The 16,070-nt window shown below is 55.0% G+C and overlaps 1 protein-coding gene across 1 annotated transcript; it reads right to left on the reverse strand.

Annotated features, from left to right (window-relative positions):
• Window positions 1-5,311: 5,311 nt before the first annotated feature.
• On the reverse strand, window positions 5,312-13,262 carry SLC2A2 (solute carrier family 2 member 2). Its single transcript, XM_013099577.4, has 11 exons — window positions 13,101-13,262; window positions 12,482-12,577; window positions 12,054-12,346; window positions 11,179-11,303; window positions 10,376-10,491; window positions 10,106-10,268; window positions 9,613-9,800; window positions 9,035-9,139; window positions 7,567-7,668; window positions 7,002-7,205; window positions 5,312-6,838 (listed from the first exon to the last, which is right to left on the reverse strand). The coding sequence occupies exons 1-11, from the start codon at window positions 13,131-13,133 to the stop codon at window positions 6,647-6,649; spliced, it is 1,617 nt and encodes a 538-aa protein (XP_012955031.4). The 5' UTR covers window positions 13,134-13,262; the 3' UTR covers window positions 5,312-6,646.
• Between the last annotated feature and the right edge of the window lie 2,808 nt (window positions 13,263-16,070).

A 16,070-nucleotide genomic window follows, 5' to 3' on the forward strand; every position in this document is an offset into this window, starting at 1 on the left:
GCTCCGCCCCCCCCCCCGGGTGAATCCTCGCCTCATCGCCGCCCCGGCGGCATGGCGGGGCGCTGTGGTGCTGCTGGGCGCTGCTCTGAGGGGAGGGTGGTGGTGGTGGGGTGTAAAGGGGGTTTGTTAGGGGTACATTATATTTACATAATATTAATAATTTCGGTTATCACTGTAATACACAATATTATACAGTAATACTAATAAAGGCCAAATATCACAGAATCACTGGATCCCAGACCCATTAGGGCTGGAAAAGCCCTCCAGGACCACCTGGTCCAACCACCCCCTCCCACCATCATCACCCAATGCCCTGTGTCCCCAAGCACCACGTCCAACCTCCCCTTGAACACCCCCATGGGTGGGGACGCCACCACCTCCCTCAGCAACCCGCCCCACGCCTGGCTGCTCTTCCTGAGGAGAAATGTCCCCTCCTTTCCCACCCAAACCTTCCCTGGCTCAACATGAGGCCGTTCCCTGGGGGTGTTCATTCCTGCCGCCCTGTATCTGATCCAGTCAGCTCAGGCCGTGGCTTTTCTGGCACCATCTTCTTGCTACAGGGCTCTCGGGCAGCCCCTGGGGCACACAACGAGGTTTTAACATAGAGGAGGAACGGGTGTTCCCAAAGTCTGCTCGAGAAATGTGTTTAACAGCAGACACAAAGGTCATTTGTCAGTTCAACTTTTCTCCTTTACTGTCAGAAAATAATCAGAAACAAAAGCATTTTGCAAGTGCTGCGTAATCAGTCAGTCAAAAGGACTTGAAGCTGTCTAAGAGCAGTGATGAAAGCTTGTTTTAATTAACATAAGGCTCAGATGGCTCTCTGTAAGGTGTCCTACCCATCATCTACAGCATTAATGGCACAGCCCTCGTTAGCCTCCGACATCAATCCTGCTCTGCTGTCAGGGGAGAGACGTTCCCAAGTGCGGCAATGAACGCAGCCACACAGAGACAGATGGATCCCGAGCAAAACAAGGCCAAATGGTTATTAAAAAAAAAATTAAACACACACACACACACAAAAACAACCCTCCAAGTCATATCGTGTAATACTTTTAGCTATTTGACTAAATTCACCCAAAGACCTTTCTGTGGAGTTGCTGTTGGATGAGTGGTGAGGGCCCAGTCCTGCCTGGGGCAACACAGATACCTTACTTTAAACACCACACAAACAGAACTGTGGAAAATCCAGAAAAATGGTGAGATGTGTGTGGTAGTATTGTCAGAGCGGGTCCCTGCAGCTGGCACCGTGAGCTTGTTTGCTGCTCTGCTCTTCCTGCCACAGGATCCTGAGTTTATCCTCACTGTTCAAATGGGGCTGCAAGAGGGCTGGGTTCTAACTCCATGTTTTTAATCAGTTCGTCAGCAGTTTCTGAAGTGTTTTTTCTTTAATTGATGACAACCCGTGAATAGATCCCACTTCAATTTGTGCAGTGTGTACCCAAGCAGATAGGTGTGACTCTCATTTACCACGGGCTCTCTCCCGTTACCAGGGCGGGCAGTGGGTGCTGCCTCACACAGGCTCTGCTGATGATACACATTGCCCTGGGGAACTGCCCATTTTTCTTCTGTGTCAGTTGATAAGCAGTGTCTGAGCTTTAAGTGTTTTTACATTCACGGTGTGCGTATGCTTACCTACAAGTGTGCGACTAGTTGCACGTGCTCGAGGGCATTTTATCTTGAGATAAAATACTTTATGAGAGAACTCCCGACTCTTCTGAGCCCGTTCTGGAGCAGACTGGGGCTAAGCACTAACAATAATATATTTTCTCAGTGCTTCAGGGCATAAATTTGGTTGATTTTCTGCAATTAACAGATTCATTTTAGATGATCTGAGAGATCTTCCGTACTAAACCTAGTTTTTCTGCTGAGGTGCAACTGTAGATGATACATTTTTTTGAGACACAAAGCAAATATTCCAAGGCAGTCTTTATCAGAGATTCAGTTAAAGAAAACTGGAAATCAGATGCACCAGTCATTGCTTGCAGATATCTCTCTTTTGTTCGGACAACAGTTATTAGAAAATAAAGAGTTTCTTGATTGTACTAATGTGATTATCCCATTTTCCGTGCAACAATAGCAATTTGATTTCAAAGCGTATTTGTAAATACCATGCCTTTCATGTTTAAACATATTTCCTTTCCTTTTGTGCATGTGTGCTTAGAGCACTGCGCAGCTGGATCACATCTTTCCTTTTGAGGAGGCTCGGTGTGTTATAAATCTTCGTCTCCTCTGTCCACGTCTTTATATAAATTGCACAGCAGAAATTATCAAAGAGAGCTCGTCTCTCCAGCCACCTGCCTGGCACATCGCTGCTGCAGCCTTACTACAGCCTTACTTCTGGGAAGAATCGCTCTGGGGAACATCGAGGAGGACAGCAATGTCCTGGGACATCCAGGGGTAAAACTGCTGAGCTGTCTTACCTGGGATTGCAGACATGTCCTGGCTGCTGGGGATCAGGATTCATGTTGGCTTCTGGGGGCAGCCTGGGCTAGGAGGACAAAAAAGGGGCTGGGAACTGATGATCCTGTCCTGTAGAGGGCAATTCCAGGCTCAGCAGCCCCTCCGTGTTCCTAAATACAATCTCTCCGTGCAGCCTGAACGAGACAAAAGAGCCTCTGCAGTGACCTTGCCATAGGCATCCCGCTCTGCTCCAGGCTCGGCTTTAATCCCGTGTGCACCTTCTGCTTCCTACAAAGATCGAACCAGTGACTCAGCCCGCTTTGCATTGGCCTTGAGAACAGGATTCTGGGATGCTGGGTTCCTACAGCTATTAGGGGCTGCGGGCCGTGGGATGCTTAAAAAACTACCTGAGATGCTTAAAAACGACTGCAGCAGTGCCTCTGCCCGCCCCGTGCTCGCTCCTGACTTGTGCCTGGCTTGATCAGGCGAGGGGTGTGTGTGCAGCCGCCGGCTGAATCACCCCGGGCACACGCTGCAGATAAGAGCTGATCAGTGAGACAGTGCCAGGGACACCGAGCTGGCTGGAACCAGCTGTAACTTGCACCAGGAAGGGGGAAAAGGCGCTGCAGGTCCAGCTGTTCCCTCCTCCTGCGGCTGACGCAGCACTGCCACGGGACAGCCGACCCATGACCCCGGGAGCCCCGCTGCACTGCGCAGTCCCGAGAGCGAGTAAAGGGGGCAATGCCAGGCACTGCACAAACACCAGGTCTGTAGTTCTGCCTACAGCCTGTAAGATTTAAAACCCACGGAGTTGCAGCCAGGATTTATTGCCATCCTGCGGGGGAGGACAGTTCTCTTCCAGCGCGGCTGCTCGCTGGTGCCTCTGGGCGAAACCTGCCAGCGGTGCTTTAGTGAAACTCTCAGCGCAGCACTTAAATTAAATCCCATCTTTCCGTGTGCTGCTGGAGCCAGACCTGCTGTCCTGACTGGCAGTTCCTCAGCACCGATAGGTCTCAGTGAAAGAGAAAGACACAGAGCACCTCAGAAAATACATCAGACCCTAAAGCCTGGTGCCCTGAATACGCAGCTCCTGGTTCAGCTTCATCATCCTCAGCCCATGGGCTCAGCAGGGGGAGGGTGCCTCTGCTCGGTGGTGAAAAACAAGCTGAAGTGAGGCAGAAAAATCTGTGATAAATTAGCGTGGAAAGTGTTAATGGAGCCAAATGTCCTGAGCTTATTGGATTAGGGAAGTCAAACTAATTTTTAAATTACGCCTCGAGAGTGGGAAAGTAGATATTGTTAGCCATTTATCTGACACAACAGAAAAGTCGTAATGGCTGTCATCTTAGCACATTAGGAAAACACTGTCAAAGCTCTTGCTGACAAGATGCTTTCTTAGGGGCTATTAATTATATTGCATTATTAGCTAACTACAGGATGGGAACATACTTTGCATGTTAACTAAAGTGCAATGACCATTTAGCTAATAAGTATGACTTGGTCTTTTAAACCTTAATGATTAGCAACTTAATAAAACTGTAACAGAGATAAAAATAATGATTGAACAAGCTGTGTCATAAGAGCAAGTTTCAGCTGGAACTCACATGTAGCGAGGGTAGATAAAATGCTAATTGCAGCCTGATGGGATGAGACAGACGTAGACACGGCTGCAGAGCTAACAAACTCCTCTGACCCTTCCTGCATTGCCATGCACGGTACAAGCACAGTGTGACAGCTCAGCCTGGTGGATCAGCTTCATCCGTCCCCAGCAGCCCTGGTGAGGACAGGGATTGCCGAAGCATTTCGCAGCACCCAGCTCTGCGCACCCTCTCCCAGGCTGCTGTCTGCCCCATGGACAGCACAACCATTAGCAGAATTGATTTGAAACATCCCAGGACGAGCAAAACATCGTCTCTGGGGGGCTATACAGGTAAATGAATGAGAACAGCAAAATGCACCAAGGTGTGTTGTCCGGCTGTGGTCTGAGAAGGTGAGAGAGGATGCCCCGTGGGGGTCCCAGCCTGGAAGAAGACTCGTTTCCCTTCCTCCTGGCTGAAACTCAGCACGACCAAGCGAGGAAATGTCCTGTTAGCCTGCAGGAGGCCCAGCACACCAGCAGCAGGCCATGGAAAAGCAGCAGGGTGGGAGGAACTTGCTGGCGTGCGGTGCCTGCTAGCGCTGAGGCTCCCGTGGCAAGCTACCTGGCCTGGGCTGTAGCTCAGCCAAAAGCTTCGCAGAGTGCGGGCTGAAATGCAGACAGAAAGCCTTTTTTTTTTTTTTTTTTTTTACAATAGGCAAATTAGGCTCTCTGCTGGCATTCATTTAGCGATAGGCAGGAAAACGCAGCCTGCCCGGCTCAGAGCCTTGCTCCATTAATGACCCCACACTGCTGGGTTAGGAGCTCTGAATCCAACCCATCACTGAGGGGCTCCTCAGACATCAGGACAAAGCCCAGCAGAAGTGCAGCGAAGCACATTTGGTGTTTTCACACCAAACTACCTGTATGGCCGTTGTGCAGCCGTGGCTTGAGCCATTTGCCCGCTTCGGAAGGCTGCTTCTGCTTGTAGGGGCTGGCTGGCCAAGGGGGGACCAGTGGGGATGTTTGTGGGTGCCACATGGGGCCCTCCCTGCTGCTGCTGCCCCATCCACCTGCCCTAATAGTGGGGCAAACACACCTCGAGCCCCGTCCCTCCCACAGGCTCCCCCTGCAGAGGCACAGCACCAGCTGTGAAGCTGCCCCAGGCTCCGTGCAAGCAGAGCGGTGTCTTACAGCAGAGGGCTTGCAATTGCTGCCTGCGGAGCAAACGCACCCTGCCAGCAAAACACCTCCCATCTGGAGCTGGACATACAGCTGGGATGTACGGACGGGAAAAAAAACACAACAGCACAAGCCAACAGACGCCACAGATGTTGTTCATTGCCACCTTTATGTAACAGACATAGATAACCGCTGTTATTGCAGGCATCCTGGGAAAGCCTCCGGTGAAATCTCCTTGCTCCAGTGTGCACACAGGGCCAGCTGCTGGGCCAGGGGAACCTCGTGCCCGCGCTCCAGCTGCTCAGAAGGAACCAAAACTTGCCTTAGGGTCTTAATGCCAAGAGGGCAAAGTGTACCCAGGAAGGAGGTTCAGGCCTGTGGAAAGTCCGTGAACCTTCCTGCCTGAAACCAAAGCCACGGCAGCCAGCTGTGGCCCTCCTTGGCCCACCTCTTCTCATGCCTTTCTTCATCTTTGCTCTTCGGTTACACCATGGCCCCTGCTCACTCGCAGTTGCTGTGAGCTCACAGTGACCCAGCAGTGCTGGGGCCTCCTCTTTAAATAAACACGGGGTGTCTGTCCTGAGGAGCTTGCTGGGAAGCAGCCGGGTGTCACACCAGGGAACGTGCAAACCTTAAAAGCTCGAGCGGAGAGCAGAGAGCGGCACATTTCCCCCCAGAAGGAAGAAAAATCCTCGCAGTTTGCTTTTGTCACCTGGCATTCTCTCACACAAAATTCAAAATGAGCACGAACAAGGCTACAGAAACACAGCCACCTCCCTCCCACACGCTGAAGCACAGCCAGCAAACGAGACCCCAGCGGTGCCAGGCAGGGGGCACCTCCCAGTCAGTGGGGCAGGAGCCATTTACCCTTCGGGGTCCCCTTAGCTGTTACGGTTGGCCTGAGCACCATAAATCATGACAGGAAGATGGGCACAGAGGGTGGGGAAGGAGGGCAGCGAGGGAGGGGAGCGAGCAGCCATGGCTGCCCCATCCCCCTGGGGCCTGCGTCCCTCAGCACCGCGGGCGCTCAGTGCTGCTGGCACCGCTGCCTCGCTGCTGGTTGCCCAAGGCCTCAGCTTATTCAGCAGGAGGAAGCGGCGAGCACGAGAAGAAAAAGTGAAGGCACAACGCCTCAGCATCACCCCACACGGTCCCTTCGCTCCAGCCGGGCGAGGCCCTGCTCGATGCAGTGCTTTCCCCGCTAGCACGGCCATCAGCTTAGCACACAGCGAGGCATGGGGACACGCATATAACGTGTTCCTCCTGTGCTTCCCCCATTTCTTCCTGAGCCCGTCTGTGCCCGTGGTGTCAGAGCAAAGCGCCAGGTGGGCACCTGTGGCTGGAGGGTGCAGGCGGCCGCAGTCAGCAGTCCCCCTGGGCTGCCGCCTGCCAGGGTGGTGCGAAAGGAGACTTTTGCCCAGCGTTTCCCGCTGTGCCTGAGGGAAGCCCAGGCTCCGTCCCTCCTTCCTGCCTGCGTGGCCGTGCCTACGCCACCTCGCCGCCTCGCAGCTCTTGCAGCTCGGTCATGGTCTTGGCCGGCAGCTTCTTGCGGCGGAACACGGCCGCGATCTCCTCGAACGACTTCCCCTTGGTCTCGGGTACTTTGAGGTAGGCGAACAGGAGGAAGACCAGAAGCAGGACGGCAAAGATGACAAACACGTACGATCCGCACAGGTCCTGCAGCGGGGCGAGTGAGAGCAGGGACACGGCCGTCAGCACCACGGGTGGCTTCTCATCACCCCACCCCCGAGGACTTGGAGACCCGGGGGACACGTGCACACCCCACCAGCCTGCCCTTGGGCCCTGTAGGTATTTGCACCATTTTCCCGAGGTTTCTTACCGCGATGTACTGGAAGCACATCCCCACGATGAAGTTGCAGGCCCAGTTGCAGAAGCCGGCGATGGCGATGGCGGCAGGGCGCGGGCCTTGGCTGAACAGCTCGGCCACAATAAACCAGGGGATGGGCCCAGGGCCCACCTCGAAGAAGATGACGAAGAGGAAGATGGCGATCATGCTGACGTAGCTCATCCAGGCAAACTGGCTCTGCAAGAGGACACGTTCAGTGTTATGGCCCCAAAATGACTCTCTCATTAGTTATCGCTAAGTTATTAGGTTTCTTTTTCAGAATTTTCCCCCTGTTCAGGCAAGTGGGGGATGGACGTGTGTCACTGAGACTCTAAGTGTTTGTGCTGGTGCTGGCTGGGTGTGTGGTGGGACTGCAAGGGACAGAGTGTGATGTCCCAAGGCACTGCCCTCATCAGAGACAGCTCCAGCTATGGCCGTGTTGTCCCTTCTGAGGACTTCCACGCTTCTATGAGAAGAAGCTTCAAAGCTTTCCCCTCGAGGGCTGGTTTGTCTTCTCTCATTTGCAAGCCACAGAGATAACATGAGGAGCGAGCCTTACCAGGAGCACGAGTCCCACCGTCATGGCCACGGCGCTCAGCAGCATGCCCATCAGGCCAGCCAGGAACAGGGAGCGCCTGCCTGCCTTCTCCACCAGGAACACCTGCAGAAACACGCAGCCGGTCAGCCGCCTGCTCTCGGACCTTCCACCAGGTCCATCGGCAGCAAACAGCCTGAAGCAAACTTCTCCTACACGTGTATTTCTGGCTATGGGCTTATTTTTTCCCTGCATCTATACTCAGCACTTCACCCACTGGGGAGATGCAGGCAGCCCCAGAGGATAATGAATCTGTTTGTCCTAAGATACCCTCTGAGGCTGCCTGCTCCTTCCCTTCTGCTCTAAAGGACACCTTTGGCCATTACCTCAACCTCAGACATCTTTTTTTCTGCAATTATAACAACTGCTCCCAGGGGATGGTCTCACTGCTGGCGGCAGATCATCCTCCCTTCTCCCTTGCCAAGACCTGCACGGCCGTCAGTGCTTCTGCCTTTTGGTCGGGGTCTGTCATTCATTGACAGATGCAGGTAATTTTTAAAGGGCTTATGGCCAAAAGAAGCAAAGAGCAAATGTCCCCAGGGTGGATCTGGGACTGAAGAGACCGTCGGAGCTGGAGGCAGCCCTCCTCCGGCTGCACAGCCTCCGTGCCTTGTTTCACTGTAACCACTCAGGGTTTCTCCTCTGCATGGGATCTGCAATGGACTTTCTCTAAAGAAGTTTCACCCCAATGCCATCCATAGGGTGGGCAAAGATCTTTTAGGACTGCGTATTTCTACAGGGCATCAAGTCCCACTTCATGGTGAGCAAAAGTCCTTTGCTCCCTTATGCTCTCTAGAAACAGAAGGGAAAGAGCATTTCCTGCTCTTCCTATATTAATGACCACATTAAAAAATAATTATCTCCTGATTGGAATTGTGTTAATCCTCCCAGGAGAGAGACAAGTGGAGGGAAAGGCAAAGAAAAATGGAGCCACCCTTTTATTGCTACAGAGTAGTGCCCAGAGCTGATGAGAATTGCTCTATTATTTTATTGCCGTGGAATAGCCTTCAGATATCAATCATGCAGATGCTGTGTGCTTAGGGGTGGGAAATTGAAAGAAAACAGATAAGAGAGATTGCGAGCTGCTGGCTTTACTCCAGCCCCTGCCTGCTCCTCGGGGAAATCGGACCCGCAGAATGTGTCTCGAAGTCAACTTTTGGTTTTGGGGCAGCACTGAGCTACCTGAGCTTCCCCGAGCAAGGCAATGCAGCTTTCATTCATGGTGCATTCAGCAGAGCTGTTTGGCAATGAGCCCTGTTTCAGGGCTTGGTTTTCCAGATGAAGGAATGCCCAGGGAATGATTTTTTTCCCATAGCGTGTGCAGGGTCGGCCCTGCAAAACTGCAACCCCCCAGCCCCGGGATAAAATCGTGTCTCAAAGTCAAATTGCTGCTCACCCGATTTTGTAGCCTAGGGCAGAACTATTTACTTACAGAGATAACAGTGAAGACCGTGTTCACCACTCCAACGCCAATGGTTGCATAAACGGGTTGGTCAACTCCGGCTCTCTCAAAAATGTTTGTGGAGTAGTAAAAGATCTATCAAAATACAGCGGGACGGAGGGTTAGGTAACAGGGCAGGGGGAACTTTTTGTTCTCCCGAGGGAAGAGCTGCTCTTGCTTGGCTGAGATTTGAGGCAATTTAAAGGCAACCGATCTTTCAAATTTTAATGATTTGGTACAATAATTAAAGCTGAAACTTTCAAAGAATCCTGAGGGAGTTAAAAATCCCATTGAAATTCCCCTCCTGAACTATGGCATTTGCACATGGAAAACTTGTCTTCCATGCAGCTCCGTGTTTAATCTTGAAAACCAGACCCCCAGCACGGCGTGTTGGAGGCAAACACCTTGATGGGACTGAGCTTTAAAAGGATTTTAAAGACTCTTGCTACATTGGAGTGACTCTGGTCCCTCCCTTCTCTCAAAGAATAAGGCGATTCCTGCCTCGTGGAAGTTAAGGACAGGAGGTAAACGTGGATTTCTTTAGAAACAAAAGGTTTTGGGAGGCTCACCGCATTGATTCCCGAGAACTGCTGGGATATCTGGACCATCAGCGCCACGATGACGGCCTGCCGGTACTTCGAGGAGGTGAAAAGCTGCCCGATGGAGACTTTCTTCTCACTCGCCGCTTCTTGCTTTTCTTTCTCCATCTCAGCAATCTCCTTCATCGGGTCACAGTTTCCTCTGAGCCTTTTCAGACCTAACAAGGAAAAAAAAAAAAAGATGAACCATTGATTACGGAGCAGCCACGGCCACGCTGCGAGATGTGTGAGCTGCTGCAGGAACTGCTCAGGGTTTGCTGCGTAATCGCAGTCGTGGGGATTTCCTACAAAAGCGTGGCAACAGAAAACCCTGCACCTGCTGGATGAAACCCCTGGGGTGGAGAGGAGCAGTGTGGAAAGGAGCAGCTGCACCCAGGGACACCTGTGAGCACTCAGCCAGGCTCTCCCCTCGGTGTTTAGTACCACAGATGGGGTGAAAACAGCCCCAGAGGTTGTGTCTTACTCTTTTTGGCCTCCTCCACCTTCCCCAGCTTGATGTAGAGGTATCGGGGGCTCTCGGGGCACAGCAGGAGCAGGAAGAACTGCAGCAGGGCGGCCACGCCAGACAGCCCCAGGAGCAGGGGCCACATCTCGTCATTGCCGAGGAGGAAGTCCAGCCCCAGGACCTGCAATAACAGGGTCGGGTTTGAGAGGAGATTTCCCACAGGTTCCCAGCTGGGGTATCCCCAACCCCTGCGATGCCCTCTCTGCCCTGTGCCTCCTCCTCCTTTACCTGGCTGATGAGGATGCCCGTGACGATCGCCAGCTGGTGCAGCGTCCCCAGCGCTCCGCGGAGGGCGGTGGGAGAGACCTCGCTCACGTACATGGGCACGAGGCCAGAGGAGAGCCCTGCAGGGAGCACACGAGGCGTCAGCACCCCGAGACGGCAGCTCCATGGTCAGCAGAAACCTCTCCCCAAACCGGGAGGGAGGACGGAGCCCACGTCCCGCATCCCACATCCCGCCCTGCCTGCCTCCCGCGGGGCCAGCAGCGCTGTGCACGTGAACACGGGCAGCCCGGCGTGGAGCAGAGCTGCTGGGAGCAGTTATTGCGGAGCAAAGAGCTCTCGCCAGGCTTTCCTTGACCCGTCAGAGTGCAGCGCTGCCTTTACACGCCAGTACCCGTGATAGCGAGCCGCACTTCTGAGCTGATCCCGATACAATCCCCTATTATCTGCCTGATATCTTCTCCTCCCTACCCGTGGGGCTCCTGTACTAAGTGCAGCCGGCTGCAGATAGTGCTGTCGTCCGGGGAACCTTTCAAACACTGTGACTAACAGCGTGTTATGTGACAGCCACCACCAAGACCCAGCCTTGACATCAAGGCGCTGCTCCCAGCTCCCTTCTGGCGCGAGGGAAACCGAGCTGGTTTTATGGCCGAGCTGGCCCAAACGCCCCTGGGGAACATCCCGGATTGAGGAGGACGGGTGTGCGGGGGGAGAGGCAAAGTGCCACCTGCCAAAGCCCTTGGGAACCCAAAAAAATATAAAAAAAAAATAAAGTTACAAAAGGTGAGAAGCCCTCAGTGTGCACTCACCGCAGTACAGCCCCGTGATGGCCCTGCCGGCGATGATGAGGATGTGCGACGGCCCCAATTTGGCCAGCCCCATGAGGAGGTTGCCCACGATGGAGAGGACGTTGACCACCAGCATGGCCTTCACCCTGCAGGGAGGCAGCACGGCTCGGCTCTGCGCCCCCAGCCCGCCCACACCGCCGCAGGAAGGAGCCAGCGGGGAAAGGGCGACGGGGACACGCAGCGGGGGGGCAGTCGGGGTGCCTAAAACTCGTTATAGGGCCGGGGGAAAGCTTATCCAGACACCTTCCTCTTGCTTTTGTCATACAGGGAAAGGTGGGATCGGTAAATGCTGCTCGTTGATCTCTGGTCTGAGAGCTCAATGTTGCAATAAAACGTCCAATAAATTATTTAGGGTTTTAATAAGTCAGAGCTCCGGGATGCTTGGAGCGGTATTTTGGAGGTTTGAGGGGTTTTTCATTGTATTAGGAAAAACAGCATGAGTGGCGTTTCTATAGGAAGGAAACCGTTTTTTGGAGGAAAACAAACAGGCAAACAGAAAGGCTCCGACTCTGTCTAAAGTCTGAAATTCCTGGCGAGGGGTCTGGGTGCCGTGACTCGCCTGGGGAGAGCTCGGGAGCAGGGCGGGCAGGTGGAGGACTTCCAGCCCCGGGCTCTGCGCTCACAGAGAGCCATAAATACCTGAGGAAACGAGGCCGGTGCCTCCCAGCCCTCCAACCCCCCGGCGCCCCACGGAGACCCCCTCAGGTGCGTGGGGCTATGCGGCAGCCTCCTCGTTAGAGGGCAAACCAGAGCCTCATGGCTGGCACGCAGGAAAAATTGGGGTGAAAGATGCCCTTTTTGCCTCAAACGGGGGGAAGGGGTGGGTTGCTTCTCACCTCCCCAGCCGGTCGCCGATCCAGCCCACGGTGAAGGAGGAGACCATGCCGCCGATGGCGAACACGGACACGGAGAGGGACCAGAACATGGTGAGGACGTGCGGGGAGGCGGCCGGGTCCTCGGGGGGCGCGAGCATCCCCTCGGTGCTGCCCCAAGCCCTCGTGCTGGGGACGGTGCCGGGGACGGTGCTGGGGATGGTGCTGGGGATGGGGCCGTCCTCCTCGGAGGTGTTGGTGGCCAGCCTGTCCATGGGGACGATGCCCAGCACGCGCGCATAGTGGGCTTCTATCACCTGCAAAGAGGAAAATCGCCATCGGCTCACGTCTGTCCCCCCCCCCGGCTGTGTTTTGGGGTGTTTTCCACCAGGGAATGGGGACACCCTGGGGCTCCCCGGGCTCCTGACCCTGCAGCCCGGCTCGGCGCTTACCTTTTGGGGCGCGTTGATGACGCCCAGGCTGTAGCCGTACTGGAAGAAGCCCAGCACCGCGGTGAAGACGGAGAGGACCAGCGTTCCCGTCAGGTGCTGCCAAGGGAGCAGAGAACAGCCTCAGCCCCTGCCCTGCCCCAGGACCCCCAGGTGAGCCCCCGGGGTCACTCTGCCAGGCTCCCAACGAGAAGGGGAAGCCCCGGGGGCAGGCAGGATGCGTGCTGCCCCGCACAGAGCAACCTGAGCCCACCGCCCTGCTGGTCCCCGGGGGCTTTGTGGGGCCGGCAGCAGGAAGGGGCACAGCAGCGCTGCTGGAGCAGAGCAGCTCAAAAACAAAAAAAAAAAAACAGCCAAGATTTTGTTTTTCAGCAATCCCGTTCCAAATATCTTTTCCCTTCATCGCGGTTGAAATTATCCCGTAAGGTGACAAAGTTCTTAAAAAATAGCAGCAAATAATCCCTTGGCCCCTTTGCCCCCGCTCTGTACACAAACATCACAGGCCAGATAATTAAGGGGAAAAATTTTGTTGGTTTTGCTCTTAGCGGGCAATAAATACCACCCCTGGGTGCTGGTTTCCCTTGGAAATTCCAGTGCACAGGCAGTGCTGGGCTGTGGTTACCTTCTCCGCTTGCATTTTGCTTTTCTTTTCCATCCCTCGGCTCCTCCGCTGTGCTCCCGGCTCTGTCCTGGGCTGCGGGACGAGGGCTCAGTGCAGGAGGAAGGACAGCGGGAGCAGCAACGAGGTTTGACACGGGAGATGGAGCTATATCACCTCCAGGGTTAATGAGAAACCCGTCGTCCCAGCACTTATATCCCCCATCTGGCCAGCCCTGAGCCCTTTCTGCCAATCCCGTGAAATTTTGGGGGGGACAAACGAAAGAACGGGACGGCCCCAAAGACAGGGGGTGGACCTGGGGAATTTTTGGCCGTCGCTCGGTGAGGCAGCCAGCAGCACCGGGACGAGGCGTGCGGGGGGCTCGGGGATGTGCCGCAGCCGGGCTGTGGGTGCTCTGCGCCCGTCTTGGCTTCCACCTGGGATTTGTTTGCTGAACCCCCAAACGTCTCGCTGAACTTCAGCAAGAAGAAAACTTCCCGGCACGCGTAGCAAAGATGCTAGAAAACGAGTGGTTTATTTCAACATCACTTGGCACCTGGTTGAAAACAGCTTGGTGTGTGCGTGTGTCGTGCACACAGAGGACGCACAAACCCCGACGTGTGCGGGGTCTCTCTGCAGGCTCACGCCTGCAGCCACCGCCTACACCTGCAGCCCGGGAAGGAGAGCCCAGAAATTACCACAAGGCCGTCCCTTTTCGTTACGAAGCCCACCACGGGGCTCGCGCCGCGCTGCCGATGCTGCCGATGCTGTCGGGTATCGTTGCCCTGCCGAACTTTGCACCTTGATGCAAAATCTGGTCTGAGCTGGTCTCGTGGGCGCGGGCACTGCCACCATCAGCTGGCGATGGATGCAGAAGCCAGGGCTGGCACGCCAAGACCTGACTCAGCCCCGAGGTGATTCATGCGCCCAGGTGAGCTGCGGTGGCTTCCGCAGCCAAGGTAGGGTGAGTCACCGATGCTCAGGCAGCCTTCACATGGGCGCTACATGCTCCTTCTACAGAGGAAGAGGAAAAAAAAAACGAGGAGAAAAAGACCACTAATCTTTGCTCTGGTCTCAGAGTAAAACTTTAACCTGGGCAAAGTGTTCGCTGCATTCCTGTGCGCATTGATCGCGGCCCCGCCGGCTTCTGGAGAATCTGGGACACTTGCACGTGTCCCTGCGTGGGGTGCCTGAGGTGAGGAGAGCAGTGGGGGCACCGGTGGGGTGTGGATGATGGGAAACACCAAACAAAGAGAGCGGGGTGATGCTGGGGTACCCAGCGCTGTGATGCACACTGCCAGAGACGTGCCCCTGGGCGAAGTTTTAATTAAATACGTTAATTAAATACGTTAAAGCACGCCTTTGGCTCCTGGTGGCACTGTCACAGCCCGGCCCGTGTTTTTCTGAACTGGGCTCTGGATGTGGCCGTGTCGCCTTGCACAGGTTTGCAGCGGGCAGCTCAAGGCTGGCTTGCAGGTGGGAAAAGGCTGCTTGGTGTGCAAACCCAGGGCTGGTATAAATCCAGAGCTGATGTGTAGACCCAGGGCTGCTGTGTAAAGCCAGCGCATGACCCCAGGGGGCTGTCAGCTCAGCGCCTGCCAGCGCAGCCCCAGGAGCTGCAGGAGCAGAAGGAAAAGGAGCTGCACGCCCGAGTGCTGAAGGCACAGTTCTGGCTGATGCCAGAGAACGAGGGCGGTGGTCCTGCGAAATGCACAGATAAAAACCCCGCTGTGCACCCTCGGCGTTGTTTGCCCACAGCAGCACTCCCACTGCTGCTCGCTGCGTTAATTAATAATGTGCAAGAACCACGCACGGTAACGCGCCGCTTGGTCGTCCCCGCTGCCTACTGTGCTGTGCCTACCGCAATTAGCGGTGCTGCCAAACACGATGGGATGTGATAAAAGCCCTGGGTTAAGGTTTGTGTCAGGCTGAAGAGCTGAGCGTGCTCTCATCACTGAAAGCGGCTCAGAGCACGGACAGCGAGGTTTCTCTGCGCTGGGGTGGCCGAAACACCCTTGCTGTGGTCCTGGGCTTACTCCGAGGCAGCTTTCTTGGGAAAAGCAAACCAAACGAAGCAGGAAAAGTAAACCAGGAAGACGCAGCTCCTAGGGCTGTGGATTTCCAGATAAAAGCACGACAGGGAGAGGCACACCGGAGGTTTGCACGGGAGCGTTACGCACTGCAGGACTTCGGGCACATCCAGGTAACATCACCTGCGGCCGTGGCGGTTTGCAAGGTGAGCGCTTGGGCTGGGTCTGGAGGTGGAGAGCGGTGCCAGAGCACTGCAGGGGGACGTGGGCAGCCAGCAGATACCTCTGGGATGTGTTGGTGGCGGCAGCATCCTGCTCCCTGAGCAGGATTTGCTGAACAAACCAACCTCTGCCAGGTCTCGCAGTGAAGCAGTGAGTGCTGCCTGCACCGTGCCCGGCACGCAGCCTCAGTGCCCAAATCCCTGCACCAGCTGCAAGGGGCCAAGAGGCCAGGGCTGAGCCCAGGAACTGCAGCCCCACAGCCTCAGCCAGCCCCCAGCCCGGCTCCAGGGGCACGTTTAGGGCCACTCCAAGCGTTCCCCCTCCGTCCCCACATACGTGTATGCAATACCAAGCTCCAAACCACCCCGCAGTGAGAGATGAGCCATGAATCGTGCTCTGACAGGGGTTTGGAAATGCTTTAAATCTGCAACAGGCTCAAATGCATCTCACACTGCAGCCTTTATTTCTCATTCTGGGACACCCCAGCCCCTGTGCACTCATCCTGCCCCAAAATGTTGCTTCCTGAGACCCTCCAGGAAAACAGCATCGCGGCTCCGAGCCCTGAGAAGCCACTGGAGCCCGGAGACTTGCTGCCTGCTTATCACCCTGCATGGTGCTCGCAGAAATCTGAGAGGCATGGCTTCGTGTCGAAGGCTCGGGCTTTATTGCAGTTGGCACCAGAAATGCTTTTGATCTGTTATGTCCGTGTACACACTGTAAACAGGACTGTGTTAATATTGGC

Source organism: Anas platyrhynchos, chromosome 9, assembly GCF_047663525.1.
Source record: "Anas platyrhynchos isolate ZD024472 breed Pekin duck chromosome 9, IASCAAS_PekinDuck_T2T, whole genome shotgun sequence".
Taxonomy (NCBI): domain Eukaryota; kingdom Metazoa; phylum Chordata; class Aves; order Anseriformes; family Anatidae; genus Anas; species Anas platyrhynchos.

What these genes read in the sequence shown, in the direction of transcription:
- SLC2A2 (XM_013099577.4), bottom strand. Translation starts at nt 13,133, where the DNA reads ATGGAAAAGAAAAGCAAAATGCAAGCGGAGAAG. An exon ending in ATCGGCGACCGGCTGGGGAG is followed by an intron (nt 11,304 to 12,053) that starts GTGAGAAGCAAC and finishes GCCTCCCTGCAG; the next exon opens with GGTGAAGGCCATGCTGGTGG. An exon ending in AGTTCTCGGGAATCAATGCG is followed by an intron (nt 9,140 to 9,612) that starts GTGAGCCTCCCA and finishes GTATTTTGATAG; the next exon opens with ATCTTTTACTACTCCACAAA.